The sequence below is a fragment of the Pelmatolapia mariae genome, linkage group LG3_W (genome assembly GCF_036321145.2).
Source record: "Pelmatolapia mariae isolate MD_Pm_ZW linkage group LG3_W, Pm_UMD_F_2, whole genome shotgun sequence".
Lineage (NCBI taxonomy): Eukaryota > Metazoa > Chordata > Actinopteri > Cichliformes > Cichlidae > Pelmatolapia > Pelmatolapia mariae.
This window is the reverse complement of record NC_086229.1, coordinates 44,501,991-44,518,017: the sequence shown is the minus strand read 5'-3', so window position 1 is coordinate 44,518,017 and position 16,027 is coordinate 44,501,991. Positions and strand designations below refer to the sequence as shown.

Here is a 16,027-nt window from a genome sequence, read left to right as displayed (position 1 = left end):
GGTGAATCAGCAGAATGTCTGCTAAAAAAAGAGATTTCTGTTGAAAACACCTGAAAAAGCTGGGATTTGTGCTGAAAAGGGGTGAAAAAACTCACAATTCTGCTGAAACGGGGTGAAGAAGAGGTGTTGGGCTGTTGAGAAGAGTTAAATAAGTTGAACTGATATGTTTGGGTACAAATACGATGATTTGGCATTAATACTGGGTTTTAGCACAACTACTGTGATTTGGGTGAAATACTATGATTTAGAAAAAATATTATGACTTTGTACAAATACAATGTTTTGGCACAAATACTATGATTCTATAATTTGGTTCGAATGCTATGATTTGAAACAAATACTATGATTCGGCAGAAATACTATTATTTAGTAGAAATACTATGATTTACCAGTAGTACAATGTTTCTGCAAAAATACTATGATTTGGTAGAAATACTATGCCTTAGTAGTAATACTATAACATAGCAGATATAATGTGATTTTGCAGACATGGTATGTTTTTGCACGAATACTACGATTTCGCTCAAATACTATGAAATTGCAGTAATACTATGATTTTGAAGGAATACTATGATTTGGTAGAAATACTATGCCTTAGTAGTAATACTATAACATAACAGATATACTGTGATTTTGCAGACATGGTATGTTTTAACACAAATACTACGATTTCGTTCAAATACTATGAAATTGCAGTAATACTATGTTTTTGAAGGAATACTATGATGTGGTAGACATACTATGCCTTAATAGTAATACTATAACATAACAGAAATTTTAATTTGGCACAAATACCATAACTTGGCACAAATATCATGATTTGGCAGAAATACTTTGATTGAGCAGGAGTACTAAGATGTAGTAGAAGTACTTTGATTTAACAGAAATACTATTATGGAGGAGTAATACTTTCTGCAGAAAAGACGGAGAGAAGCAATCACAGTAGCTGCTCATCTCACTGAGCCAAAGCAGTTCTTTTTCCAACAAGAGATATGATGAGAGAAAAAATATGCAGGGGGGGCCGAAGAAGCTGAATTGTTGTGAAAAGAGGGGAAGAAGCAGAACTGTATGCTCGAAACAGGTGAAAATGCTGAAATAACGTTGAAAAGAGGTGGAAAAGCTGAAATTCTTCTGAAAGAGCAGAACAGGCTGAAAATTTTCAGATACTCATTGAGCGAAACTGGAAAAGAGGTGAATCAGCAGAATTTCTGCAGAAAAGAGGCAAAGAAGTAGAAACTTGCGCTGAAAAGAGATGAATCAGCAGAGTTTCTGCTGAAAAGAGGTTTTTTTTTCTGAAAACAGCCAAAAAAGCTGGAATTTGTGCTGAAAAGGGGTGAAAAAAAATGAAAATTTTGCTGAAAAGGGGTGAAGAAGCTAAAGTATACCAAATCAAAGTATTTGTGCCAAAACATAGTGTTTCTGCCATATTGTGGTACTATTACATTACAACATGAATACGGATTAAAGATGAAAGAAACTGGCAACAAATTCCTCCACTACAAACCAGTCTGATACCACTTCTTTGCAGTGTTCACGTTTACTAAGGCACTACCCAAAAGGCGCCACAAGAGGGCACTCCAACACAAGAGATGACCTATGTACACTGATGCACTTAGTAACAGTCAGCCTCCTTGAATTGGCAGAAATACTGTGATTTAGTAGTAATACTATAACGTAACAGATATACTGTGATGTTGCAGACATAGTATGTTTTTGCAGTACTCATTTGTAGTGAAAAAAATTAGCAATATAAATTACAGGTCTGTGATAGTGTATAAATTTGTAGTGAAAAAAAAATGTTGACGAAGGTGGGATTGAACCCACGACCTTTGAGCTGCAGAGCAGTGTCATTACTGATTGCGCCACCTGGCAAGGGGGTGGGTTGCTGAAAAACACACACATCATCACTAAGGCACTACCCAAAAGGCGCCACAAGAGGGCACTCCAACACAAGAGATGACCTATGTACACTGATGCACTTAGTAACAGTCAGACTCCTACTTAGCCACTACGTAATACAGCGATAACACAGCAGAAATACTGTGATTTTGTTGAAATATTATGTTTTAGGACAAATACTATGATTTGGCAGAAATACTATGATATAGCAGCAATACTATGTTTTGGTACAAATACTGCGCTTAGGCACAAATATTATGATTTGGCAGACACTATGATTTAGCAGAGATAATATGATTTGGCAGAAATACTAAACTTTGGCACAAATACTATAATTGAGTGCAAGTACTTTAAGATAACAGAAAAACTATGATTTAGCAGAAATACAATGTTTTTGCAGAAACACTGTAATTTCACTCAAATACTTTGAAATAGCCGTAATACTATGATTTGGCAGAACATAACAGAAATTCTACGACTTAGTAGTAATACTATAACATAACAGAAATATTAATTGGGCACAAATACTATAATTTGGCAAAAGTACCATGTTTTGGCAAAATCCCATAATTTGGCACAAATACTATGATTTGGCAGACACTATGATTTAGCAGAGATAATATGATTTGGCAGAAATACTAAACTTTGGCACAAATACTATAATTGAGTACTGTAAGATGAGAGAAATACTATGATTAAGCAGAAATACAATGTTTTTGCAGAAAAACTGTAATTTCACTCAAATACTATGAAATAACAGTAATGCTATGATTTGGCAGAAATACTATGTTTCAGTACAAATACTATGACAAAGCAGAAATACTATGACTTAGAAGTAATACTATAACAAAAGGGATTCCTCAAAATACTATGAAATTGCAGTAATTCTATGATTTGGAAGAAATACTGTACTTTGTACAAATACAATGCTTTGGTACAAATACTATATTTTGATTTGAATACTATGATTTGTCACGAGTAGTATGATTTAGTACAAATACTACGAATTGGCAGAAATACTGTGACTTAGTAGTAATACTATAACATAACAGATATACTGTGATGTTGAAGACATAGTATGTTTTTGCACATATGCTACGATTTCGCTCAAATACTATGAAATTGCAGTAATACTATGGTTTTGAAGGAATACTATGATTTGGTAGAAATACTATGCCTTAGTAGTAATACTATAACATAACAGATATACTATGATTTTGCAGACAGTCTATGTTTTTGCACAACTAGCACAATGTGGCAGAAATACTATGATTTGGCACAAGTACTATGATTTAGTAGAAATACTCTTATTGGCACAAATACTATGTTTCAGTACAAATACTATGATTTGGCAATAATACTGCGTTTCAGCACAACTACTGAGATTTGATTGAAATACTGTGATTTAGAAGAAATACGACTTCGTACAAATACTACTATGTTTTGGTTCGAATACTATGATTTGCAAAAAATACTATGATTTGGCACAAGTACCATGATTTAGTACAAATACTACGAATTGGCAGAAATACTGTGACTTACTAGTAATACTTTAACATAACAGATATACTGTGATTTAGCAGACATAGTATGTTTTTGCACGAATACTACGATTTTGCTCAAATACTATGAAATTGCAGTAATACTATGATTTTGAAGGAATACCATGATTAGGTAGAAATACTATGCCTTAGTAGTAATACTATGACATAACAGATATACTGTGATTTTGCAGACATAGTATGTTTTTGCACAAATACTACGATTTCGCTCAAATACTATGAAATTGCAGTAATACTATGATTTTGAAGGAATACTGTGATTTGGTAGAAATACTATGACTTAGTAGTAATACTATAACATAACAGTTATAATGTGATTTTGCAGACATGGTATGTTTTTGCACGAAAACTACGATTTCGCTCAAATACTATGAAACTGCAGTAATACTATGATTTTGAAGGAATACTACGATTTGGTAGAAATAGTATGCCTTAGTTCTAATACTATAACATAGCAGTTATAATGTGATTTGGCAGACATAGTATGTTTTTGCACAAATACTACAATTTGGCAAGAAATACTATATTTGGGCACAAATACTATGATCTGCTATAAATACTATGATTTGGCACATATACTATAATCAGCAGATATACTATAACATAACAGAAATTCTACGACTTAGTAGTAATACTATAACATAACAGAAATTTTAAATGGGCACAAATAACATGATTTGGCAAAAAAATACCATGATTTGGCACAAATACGATGATATGGCAGAAATACTATGATTGGGTATAAATACTATGATTTGGCACAAGTACTATGACTTAGTACAAATACTATTATTTGGCACAAATACTATGACTTAGCAGAAATACTATGTTTTAACATAAATAATATCTTTTGACAGAAATTTCTGCTAAAAGGTACTATTTCTGCTTTTTAGTAAAAATACTGTAATTTTGTATAAATACTATGATTTGGGATAAATACTATGATTTGGCAGATATACTATATTCAGCGCATATACTATAACATAACAGAAATACCTCCACCTAGTAGTAATACTATAACATATCAGAAATGTCATGATTTGACACAAATACCATGATTTGGCAGAAATGCTATGATTTCCCAGAATTACTATGATTGAGCAGAAGTACTAAGATGTAGTAGAAGTACTTTGATTTAGCAGAAATACTATTATGGAGGAGTAATACTTTAACATGGGAGAAATATTGATACACACACATATACACAGAGAGTAAAGGGAGCAGTGGCTGTTAAGACTCTGGGCTTGGAATATCTAGGTCAGCTAAATTGGCTGCACCTGCTGTAATCAGCACTTACACACACAGACACAGAGAGAAGTATGAGTCTTCTTCAGTGTATTTCTCACATTCAGGACTCCCCTCGAACAAATGGCCATAATATCCTAACCGTAGGGGCTAGAACGCTCATTCTGACACCGTTTTGTTCAGAAGAGATGGGGGAATCTGCAGGTCTTCATAATTCAGAGATAAAATATAAATTATTGAAGATATACGACTTGTAATACACTGTAACTGAGTAGAGGCAAAGCAAAACTGCCTTGACTTGCCCTCAAACAACGTTTTGTAACTCGAAATCTATTTGGAGCATCGATATCATTCTTTCACCGTAAGAGACAGCAGGCTTTGGTGAACAATCATGGAAGTTTTCAGGTCTCTGTGGAAATCCATCAAAAAGATATGACGAGAGAAAAAAGTGGTTCATTTCCAGAGTTTGAAATCTGAAGAAATCCGAGCGAATGACGAATTTCCTACCCTCAAACAAGTGTAACTCATCTCAGAATGGTAATAGGTGAGAAAAAACTTCTTGAATTGTGAGCATCAGTAGTGTCTGACGATATATTGGCACAAGCGTTATGTCTCAACTTTGTTTTGTTAAGGAGATATGACGATTTGAAAATGCCTGTCATTAGAGAAATCCAGCGGTGATTTTGAACAAACTCTCCATTCAGTTTCTATGGAGCGTTTTAAGACCTTGTGTTGCTCTGAGGAGATTTGCAAAAATTCTATAAATCCCACAACAATGATAGTCACATTTTCTGAAAGCCAGCAAAAATACCTACGTTTTGATGTATAATTTGTGGGGCTTGAGTGGAAATTGAGCGAGTAGCAAGAAGTTGTTCAGACATGAAGAGAAAATTCAGAAAGGACAAGTGCACACTCTGAGTTAATTGCATAGCAACGATAACAACGCATGTATTTTCTAATAAATCACAATTTTGCAACTGAAAACTTAAAGAGGTATAAGATTAAAATGGTAAAAGATCTGAAAAAGCTGAATCATACAGGAATAGCCCAATAATCTGAGAACATTTTAAAGTTTGAATGGAGTTTCTAGGTGAAAGTATGAGGAAGTAGTTAAGTTTCAAAAACAAGCAAGTTTTAGCAGAATTTCTGAAGATTTCCATTCATTTCAATGGGACAAATTAAAGGAAAAAAGTGTAATATTTTAAAAAGTATAATAGTAATAAACACCAAAAGTCATAGCACACATTAGCAGAAATAGCAGAACAGTTTAGAGTTTGAACTGAGAAAATCGGCTGAAAACTGAGGAAGTAGTTAAACGGCAAAAAACGTACGGAAGCAACCAGAACTAGAAAAAATTGCATTTCCTGCGAAAATGCTGTGTGGATGCCGGAACGCTGAAGCTGTCTGCTGAAAATTAGTGAAAAAGATGAAAAGCTGCAAAAATTGTATGGCAGTATAGAAACTGAAAAGTTATGCTGAAAACAAGTTAAAAAATACAGAAACTTTTGCTGAAAAGAGGTGAAAAGGCAAAGATTTTGCTTCAAAGGGGTACAGAAGTTCAAATTTGTACTGAAAAGAGGTGAAAGGGCTTCCTCTGAAATGAGCAGAAGATACTGAGATTTGTATTGATAAGAGGTGAAAGGCTGAAAATTCTGCTTAAAATAGGTGAATCAGCAGAATTTCTACTGAAAAGAGGTAAAGAAGTACAACGTTGCACTGAAAACAGGTGAATCAGCAGAATGTCTGTAAAAAAGAGATTTCTGTTGAAAACACCTGAAAAATCTGGGATTTGTGCTGAAAAGGGGTGAAAAAACTCACAATTCTGCTGAAATGGGGTGAAGAAGAGGTGTTGGGCTGTTGAGAAGAGTTAAATAAGTTGAACTGACAAATCCGATGATATGGCACAAATACTATGATTGTGTACAAATACTATAATTTGGCACAAATAATATGATTTGGTTCAGATGCTATGATTTGAAACAAATACTATGATTTGGCAGAAATACTATTATTTAGTTGAAATACTATGATTTTCCAGAAATACTATGCCTTAGTAGTAATACTATAACATAACAGATATATGATGATTTTGCAGACATTCTGGTTTTACACAAATACTATAATGTGGCAGAAATACTATGTTTTAGCACAAATACTAGGATTTGCTATAAATACTATGATTTGGCACATGTATTGTATTCAGCAGATATACTATAACAAAATAGAGAGTCTACGACTTAGTAATAATACTATAACATAATAGATATATTATGATTTTGCAGACAGTCTATGTTTTTGCACAACTAGCACAATGTGGCAGAAATACTATGATTTGGGACAAGTACTATGATTTAGTACAAATACTCTTATTGGCAGAAATACTATGTTTCAGTACAAATACTACGATTTGGCAATAATACTGGGTTTTAGCACAACTACTGAGATTTGGGTGAAATACTATGATTTAGAAGAAATACTATGACTTCGTACAAATACAATGTTTTGGTTCTAATAATATGATTTGCAAAAAACACTATGATTTGGCACAAATACCATGATTTAGTACAAATACTACGATTTCGCTCAAATACTATGAATTTGCAGTAATACTATGATTTAGAAGGAATATTATGATTTGGTAGAAATACAATGCCTTATTAGTAATACTATAACATAACAGATATACTGTGATTTTGCAGATATAGTATGTTTTTGCACAAATACTACGATTTTGCTCAAATACTATGAAATTGCAGTAATACTATGATTTTGAAGGAATACTATGATTTGGTAGAAATACCATACCTTAGTAGTAATACTATAACATAACAGATATACTGTGATTTTGCAGACATAGTATGTTTTTGCACAAATTCTACGGTTTCGCTCAAATACTATGAAATTGCAGTAATACTATGATATTGAAGGAATACTATGATTTGGTAGAAATACTATGCCTTAGTAGTAATACTATAACATAACAGATATAATGTGATTTTGCAGACATATGTTTTTGCACAAATACTACAATTTGGCAGAAATACTATGTTTGGGCACAAATACTATGATTTGCTATAAATACTATGATTTGGCACATATACTATAACATAGCAGATATACTATAACATAACAGAAATTCTACGACCTTGTAGTAATACTATAACATAACAGAAATTTTAATTGGGCACAAATACTCTAATTTGGCACAAATACCATGATTTGGCAAAAAAATACCATGATTTGGCACAAATACCATGATTTGGCAGAAATACAATGATTGGGTACAAATATTATGATTTGGCACAAGTACTATGACTTAGTACAAATACTATGATTTGGCACTAATACTATGATTCAGCAGAAACACTATGTTTTAACATAAATAATATCTTTTGATATAAATTTCTGCTAAAAGGTACTATTTCTGCTTTTAGCAGAAATACTGTAATTTTGCATAAATATGATTTGGGATAAATACTATGATTTGCTATAAATACTATGATTTGGCACTTATACTATAATCAGCAGATATACTATAACATAACAGAAATTCTACGATTCAGTAGTAATACTATAACATAACAGAAATTTTAATTGGGCACAAATAACATGATTTGGCACAAATATCATGATTTGGCAAAAAAATACCATGATTTGGCACAAATACAATGATATGGCAGAAATACTATGATTGGGTACAAATACTATGATTTGGCATAAGTACTATGACTTAGTACAAATACCATGATTTGGCACAAATATGATGATATGGCAGAAATACTATGATTAGGTACAAATGCTATGATTTGGCACAAGTACTATGACTTAATACAAATACTATGATTTGGCAAAAAAAATACCATGATTTGGCACAAATACGATGATATGGCAGAAATACTATGATTGGGTACAAATACTATGATTTGGCACAAGTACTATGACTTAGTACAAATACTATGATTTGGCACAAATAGTATGATTTAGCAGAAATACTATGTTTTAACATAAATAATATCTTTTGACAGAAATTTCTGCTAAAAGGTACTATTTCTGCTTTTTAGCAGAAATACTGTAATTTTGCATAAATACTATAATTTGAGATAAATACTATGATTTGGCAGATATACTATATTCAGCACATATACTATAACATAACAGACATTCCCCCACTTAGTATTAATCTCATAACATGAAATAAATATTATTGGTTTGGCCCCAAAACCATGATTTGGCACAAATACCATGATTTTTCAAAAATACTATGATTTAGCAGAAATACTGTGATTGAGCAGAAGTACTAAGATGTAGTAGAAGTACTTTGATTTAGCACAAATACTATTATGGAGGAGTAATACTTTAACATGGGAGAAATATTGACACACACACATACACAGAGCCTAAAGGGAACAGTGGCTGTTAAGAGTCTGGGCTTGGCATATCTAGGTCAGCTAAATTGGCTGCACCTGCTGTAATCAGCACTTACACACAGAGACACAGAGAGAGCTATGGGTTTTCTTCAGTGTATTTCTCACATTCAGGATTCCCCTCGAACAAATGGCCATAATTTCTTAACCGTAGGGGCTAGAATGCTCATTCTAACACTGTTTTGTTCAGAAGAGATGGGGGAATCTGCAGATCTTCATAATTCAGTGATAAAATATAAATTATTGAAGATCTATGACTTGTAATACACTGTAACTGAGTAGAGGCGAAGCAAAACTGCCTTGACTTGCCCTCAAACAACGTTTTGTAACTCTAAATCTATATGGAGCATCAAAATCATTCTTTCACCGTAAGAAACAGCAGGCTTTGGTGAACAGTCATGGAAATTGTCAGGTCTCTGTTGAAATCCATCAAAAAGATATGACGAGAGAAAAAAGTGCCTCATTTCCAGAGTTTGAAATCTGAAGAAATCTGAGAGAGGTACAAATTTCCTGCCCTCAAACAAGTGTAATTCATGGCCAAACGGTAATAGCTGAGGAAAAACTTCTTGAATTGTGAGCATCAGGGATGTCTGAAGATATATTGGCACAAGCGTCATGTCTAAACTTTGTTTCGTTAAGGAGATATGACGATTTGAAAATGCCTCTCATTAGAGAATTCCAGCGCTGATTTTGAAGAAACTCTCCATTGAGTTTCTATGGAGAGTTTTCAAACTTCATGTTACTCTGAGGAGATTTGCAAAAAAGGTATAAGTCCCACAACAATGATAGTGACATTTTCTGAAAGCCAGCAAAAGTACCTACAGTGGGGCAAAAAAGTATTTAGTCAGCCACCGACTGTGCAAGTGCCCCCACCTAAAATGATGACAGAGGCCAGTAATTTGCACCAGAGGTACACGTCAACTGTGAGAGACAGAATGTGAAAAAAAAAATCCATGAATACACATGGTAGGATTTGTAAAGAATTTATCCGTAAATCAGGGTGGCAAATAAGTATTTGGTCAATAACAAAAATACAACTCAATACTTTGTAACATAACCTTTGTTGGCAATAACAGAGGTCAAACGTTTACTATAGGTCTTTACCAGGTTTGCACACACAGTAGCTGGTATTTTGGCCCATTCCTCCATGCAGATCTTCTCCAGAGCAGTGATGTTTTGGGGCTGTCGCCGAGCAACACGGACTTTCAACTCCCGCCACAGATTTTCTTTGGGGTTGAGGTCTGGAGACTGGCTAGGCCACTCCAGGACTTTCAAATGCTTCTTACGGAGCCACTCCTTTGTTGCCCGGGCGGTGTGTTTTGGATCATTGTCATGTTGGAAGACCCAGCCGCGTTTCATCTTCAAAGTTCTCACTGATGGAAGGAGGTTTTGGCTTAAAATCTCACGATACATGGCCCCATTCATTCTGTCCTTAACACGGATCAGTCGTCCTGTCCCCTTGGCAGAAAAACAGCCCCATAGCATGATGTTTCCACCCCCATGCTTCACAGTAGGTATGGTGTTCTTGGGATGCAACTCAGTATTCTTCGTCCTCCAAACAGGACGAGTTGAGTTTATACCAAAAAGTTCTACTTTGGTTTCATCTGACCACATGACATTCTCCCAATCCTCTGCTGTATCATCCATGTGCTCTCTGGTAAACTTCAGACGGGCCTGGACATGCACTGGCTTCAGCAGCGGAACACGTCTGGCACTGCGGGATCTGATTCCCTGCCGTTTTAGTGTGTTACTGATGGTGACCTTTGTTACTTTGGTCCCAGCTCTCTGCAGGTCATTCACCAGGTCCCCCCGTGTGGTTCTGGGATCTTTGCTCACCGTTCTCATGATCATTTTGACCCCACAGGATGAGATCTTGCGTGGAGCCCCAGATCGTGGGAGATTATCAGTGGTCTTGTAAGTCTTCCATTTTCTGATGATTGCTCCCACAGTTGATTTTTTCACACCAAGCTGCTTGCCTATTGTAGATTCACTCTTCCCAGCCTGGTGCAGGTCTACAATACTTTTCCTGGTGTCCTTCGAGAGCTCTTTGGTTTTGGCCATGGCGGAGTTTGGAGTCTGACTGTTTGAGGCTGTGGACAGGTGTCTTTTATACAGATGATGAGTTCGCACAGGTGCCATTCATACAGGTAACGAGTGGGGGACAGAAAAGCGTCTTACAGAAGACGTTACAGGTCTGTGGGAGCCAGGGATTGTCCATGTTTGAGGTGACCAAATACTTATTTGCCACCCTGATTTACGAATAAATTCTTTACAAATCCTACCATGTGTATTCATGGATTTTTTTTTCACATTCTGTCTCTCACAGTTGACGTGTACCTCTGGTGCAAATTACTGGCCTCTGTCATCATTTTAGGTGGGGGCACTTGCACAGTCGGTGGCTGACTAAATACTTTTTTGCCCCACTGTACGTTTTGATGTATAATTTGTGGGGGTTGAGTGGAAATTGAGCGAGTAGCAAGAAGTTGTTCAGACATGAAGAGAAAATTCAGAAAGGACAAGTGCACACTCTGAGTTAATTGCATAGCAACCATAACAACGCATGTATTTTCTGAAAAATCACAATTTTGCAACTGAAAACTTAAAGAGGTATAAGATTAAAACGGTAGAAGATCTGAAAAAGCTGAATCATACAGAAATAGCCCAATAATCTGAGAACATTTTAAAGTTTGAATGGAGTTTCTAGGTGAAAGTATGAGGAAGTAGTTAAGTTTCAAAAACAAGCAAGTTTTAGCAGACTTGTGGAAGTTTTCCATTCATTTCAATGGGACAAATTAAAGGAAAAAAGTGTAATATTTTAAAAAGTATAATAGTAATAAACACCAAAAGTCATAGCACCCATAAGCAGAAAGAGCAGAACAGTATAGAGTTTGAACGGAGAAAATCGGCTGAAAACTGAGGGAGTAGTTAAAGGCCAAAAAGTGTACGGAAGCAACTTGAAAAAGAAAAATAAAGAATAAAGAGAAACAGGAACTCAATAGTGTGGAAGCCCTTTGAGGGCATCCACACAATAAAGAGAAACAGGAACTCAATAGTGTGAATGCCTACAGCATTCACACAATAATAAATCCAACGAATAGTAATATGTGTGCCTCTTGGCACAGGCACACATAATAATAATAAATCCGACGAATAGTAATATGTGTGCCTCTTGGCATAGGCACACATAACTAGAAAGCGAAAATTTCAGAAGAAATTTTAAGTGTGCCTATGCCGCTGGTAAACAGTGTAGTTTGCCATTCATACAGCTACAGAGAGCAAAACTCAGCAGAGCAGCCATTCTCCACCATGAACTATGGTAAAAACAAACACCGCTCGCACCTCACAGATGACAGCTTACAATTTTGGGTAAAGATGAAGTGACTTTGTACAGCCCCGATTTGCAGACGCTGTGCACATAGTTTCATGAGCAGAAGTCCCATTGTACCACGGCAGACCCGACAATGTTTGCATGAACACGCTTTGAAGCATTACGTTATGGACCACTTTTCACACATGGTTGGTGTACCCACACAGCCGGCTGTAGCTTTTCAACTCACAGCCTGACACACACCCAAAAAACAGCCGAGAGAGCACAGACTACGCCAGAGAGGCGTGATTGCAGATGCCGCTCAGGTGGGTCCACCTCCCCTGCAGCGGCACTGCAGACCACGCCCCGCCACACACATCAATCACGTAAAATAAATATTTATGCACTTTTGCATTCACTTTTTGTTTTTTGTTATTTTTACACAGTGTTCTGAATGATTAACAATGGTCTACAGCCAATCTTGTGTATTATTATACAAACTTTGGTTGTAAGATGCCCTACCTGGCCCCCTGGCAAAAGCTTTGCTAGATCCGCCCCTGCACAGTTACCAGCTGTCAGCTAAATAAAAAAGGAGCTTGGTGTTTATTTCTCTCAGAAACAGTTCATAACTTCCCTTCAACTCATTCATGTCACCTAAAAAAAAAGGTAAACCTGTTTCTCCATCACCAGTTCAGCTCTGATGATTCGGTAAGGTCATCTCCTGGTTTCCACCAAACTACACCTAAACTCGGTTTATATCTGACCCAAATAGAGTGCAGTTCATAACTTCTTACCTGAAATTCAGTTCACCTCACGCTCTGACCGGCAGCCGCCTGCTTCTCCTGCCTTCGGTTTCCCTGATCCACGATCTACCACCGGTTGATCGGCGGTCGCCTCGCCGCCTCGTTCCCTGCATGCTCTGTCTGACACACACCGGTGGATAGCTGCCCTCGGTTGTAGCTCCGCGTCAGCGACCACCAAACAACTCAGTTATTTTTTCCACATCGACCAGCATCTGGACAATCCACCGCCTTTCACTGTTTGTACCGTTACTAAAAAAAACCCCTCATCGGCTCATAAAAACGAAAAATAAGTCCAGCTATGACCCTGAGTCAAAAAGACAGCCAGTTAGCTAGCTAGCTGTCTAGCTCTTTGCAGGCACCGAAACCATCAGAGCTAATATGGGATGTCTTGGTAACACGAGCACATATTTGAAGTTTACATCTGGCCAATCCACCACCTTTCACTGTTTATACCGTTACTAGAATGAATAAATAAATAAATCATTTATTTATTTAAAATAAGTCCAGCTGTGACCACGAGACTTTACGAAGGACCGGGTGTGAAACCAGAGTAAGCCGCTCTCACTGTCATCCAGGCCGGCTGTAGCTTGTTAGCAAAGCCGCGCTAGCCACACTAGCCAGCTAGCCTCAAGCAGAAACCACATCGTCAGAACATTGTCGCTAATATGGGATGTTTTGACAAAATGAGCAGATATTTGAAGTTTACACACCTATATTCTCGCCTGAAAATATCTTAAAAGTTTATTTTGTGACCTAGAAACAGTATTAAGAGGAAAATAAAAACTAAGTGATGGCCGCCATTGTTTGACTCGGCAGAGGCGTGCTATGAATTGTGGGATATTGAGTTTTCCACCAAGCATTACCGTAACTTTTGAATGATTTGCGCAACCTTAAAAATTCCAATGGCTCCTGAAAGCAGCGACGCTGTGCGCACCGTTGATATTGTCATCATTACGGTAATCCAAATAAGGGTAGACAGGCCGTACTACTCCCGGCATACCACTAGAGAGAGCCAACACACCACAAATGAAGTTTGAAATTTGTATCAGTGGGACCAAAAGATGGAGCCAACACACCACAAATGAAGTCTGTTTCTATGGCGCCAAAAGAAGAATCTTTCTAAATTTGCACTAAAATATTAATATTTAAAAAACTATAAAAGTCATAAACACCAAAAGTGTATACCATACTAGTCCAGCTCCAGCCGCACAAAATGATCTAACATATGTAACCCTATTGTCAAAACTGTTTGGCAGAGAAGCGCGGGAAAATTTTCACTAAAATATTAATATTTAAAAAACTATAATAGTCATAAACACCAAAAGTCATAGCACACCATTCCTGATCCAGCCGCACAAAATGAGGTAACATATATGAAGCTTGTCTCAAAACTGCGAGGCGAGATTCGCTGCAAAATTTCAGGCGGAAACTGAAGAATAATAATAATAATAATAATAATAATAAATCCGACGAATAGTAATATGTGTGCCTCTTGGCATAGGCACACATAATAATAATAATAATAAATCCGACGAATAGTAATATGTGTGCCTCTTGGCATAGGCACACATAATAAATCTGACGAATAGTAATATGTGTGCCTCTTGGCATAGGCACACATAATAAAGACACAGGGCGGAAACAATAACCGCAGGTAAGCGAGACGCGAAGATGCGCACGAAGGGGGGGCAGGATAGAAAGTCCGTCCGATTACCAACAAGAAAATCTGCAGGTCCTGCGAAGGTGGTCTCGGATCCTAGCAGTCAAAAAGCCATGAAAGCTGAGCGCGGAGGTGTATCATTGGTGTAATTACATGGTTTTTATTTGCAAGAATAACGGAAACGGCAACCGGGATCATTATTATTAGAGCAGAAGCACTTGTTATAAAGCAGACTCTCTATTTTAGAAACTTTACTCGCTCGCTGAGGGAGCTGGTGGGTCTCTGCAGGTTCTCCTGCAGCGGGGGAAAAAATCAGTGCAAGGAACTGGAAGCGTACTTACCGCAGAGTCGGATCGCTGCACCGCGACGCACAGCATTAGGAAGAGCAGAGTCGCACCGAGCAGTCGTAGGCACTTTGAGTCTTTACTCATCTTTTGGGGGGAATAAAACAAGGATCCGCCTGCGTTAGCACTGTACTTTGGGGCTCTTTATACGCGTGTCATAGCCCTGCTCCCCCCCCCCCCACGCACACTGTGGAAAAGAAATAAAGAAACTCGTTCTTCTTCTCGGCGTGTCGGCGGTTGTTGCGCTTGCAGAGACTCCCAGTGGTCCTGGCTGACATAACTACCTAAATATTTAGCAGTTATTCACATTATTGTCCTTAATTATTTAGTCAGTTTGTTGACCGATAGTAGTTTGTAAAAAAAAACAAAAAACATAAAAGTTACCCAGAGCCTTATTTTGGGGTTTTTCCCCAAAGAGGTCTTTGCAAGTGTCAAAGAAAAATAACCAGGAGTGTAACTGAAACATCTTTTTTTTTTATCTGTTTGGCTCATTTACTCAATCACTCAAGCAGAACAGGCACAGATTTTAATGAATTAACAGTGACTCATTGTTTTTCATTTGTATATGCACTGCCACCATCCAAAGTCAGAAAATAGCCCAAGTCACAGAAATTGATATATTCAGAGTTTCAATTCAAATCAGTTCCTTTTCTCTTCTCGTCTCCTTGACCTTCAAACCCACCTTCTCTCCTCTGGGCCCAATTGGTCCTTCTGGTCCAGGGAATCCTGGGACGCCTGGCTGTCCCGTCAAACCTGGGAAACCCCTTTCACCCTGCAAGCAAT

At 36.9% G+C, this 16,027-nt stretch overlaps 1 protein-coding gene across 1 annotated transcript in view; it reads right to left on the bottom strand.

Annotated features, from left to right (window-relative positions):
- The window catches only part of LOC135932704 (collagen alpha-5(IV) chain-like), a 91,012-nt gene that overhangs the window by 48,132 nt on the left and 26,853 nt on the right, over positions 1-16,027 (bottom strand). The window contains exon 3 of the mRNA XM_065470291.1: positions 15,927-16,016. Coding sequence (XP_065326363.1) covers positions 15,927-16,016 — 90 coding nt within the window. The remainder of the gene's footprint in view (positions 1-15,926; positions 16,017-16,027) is intronic.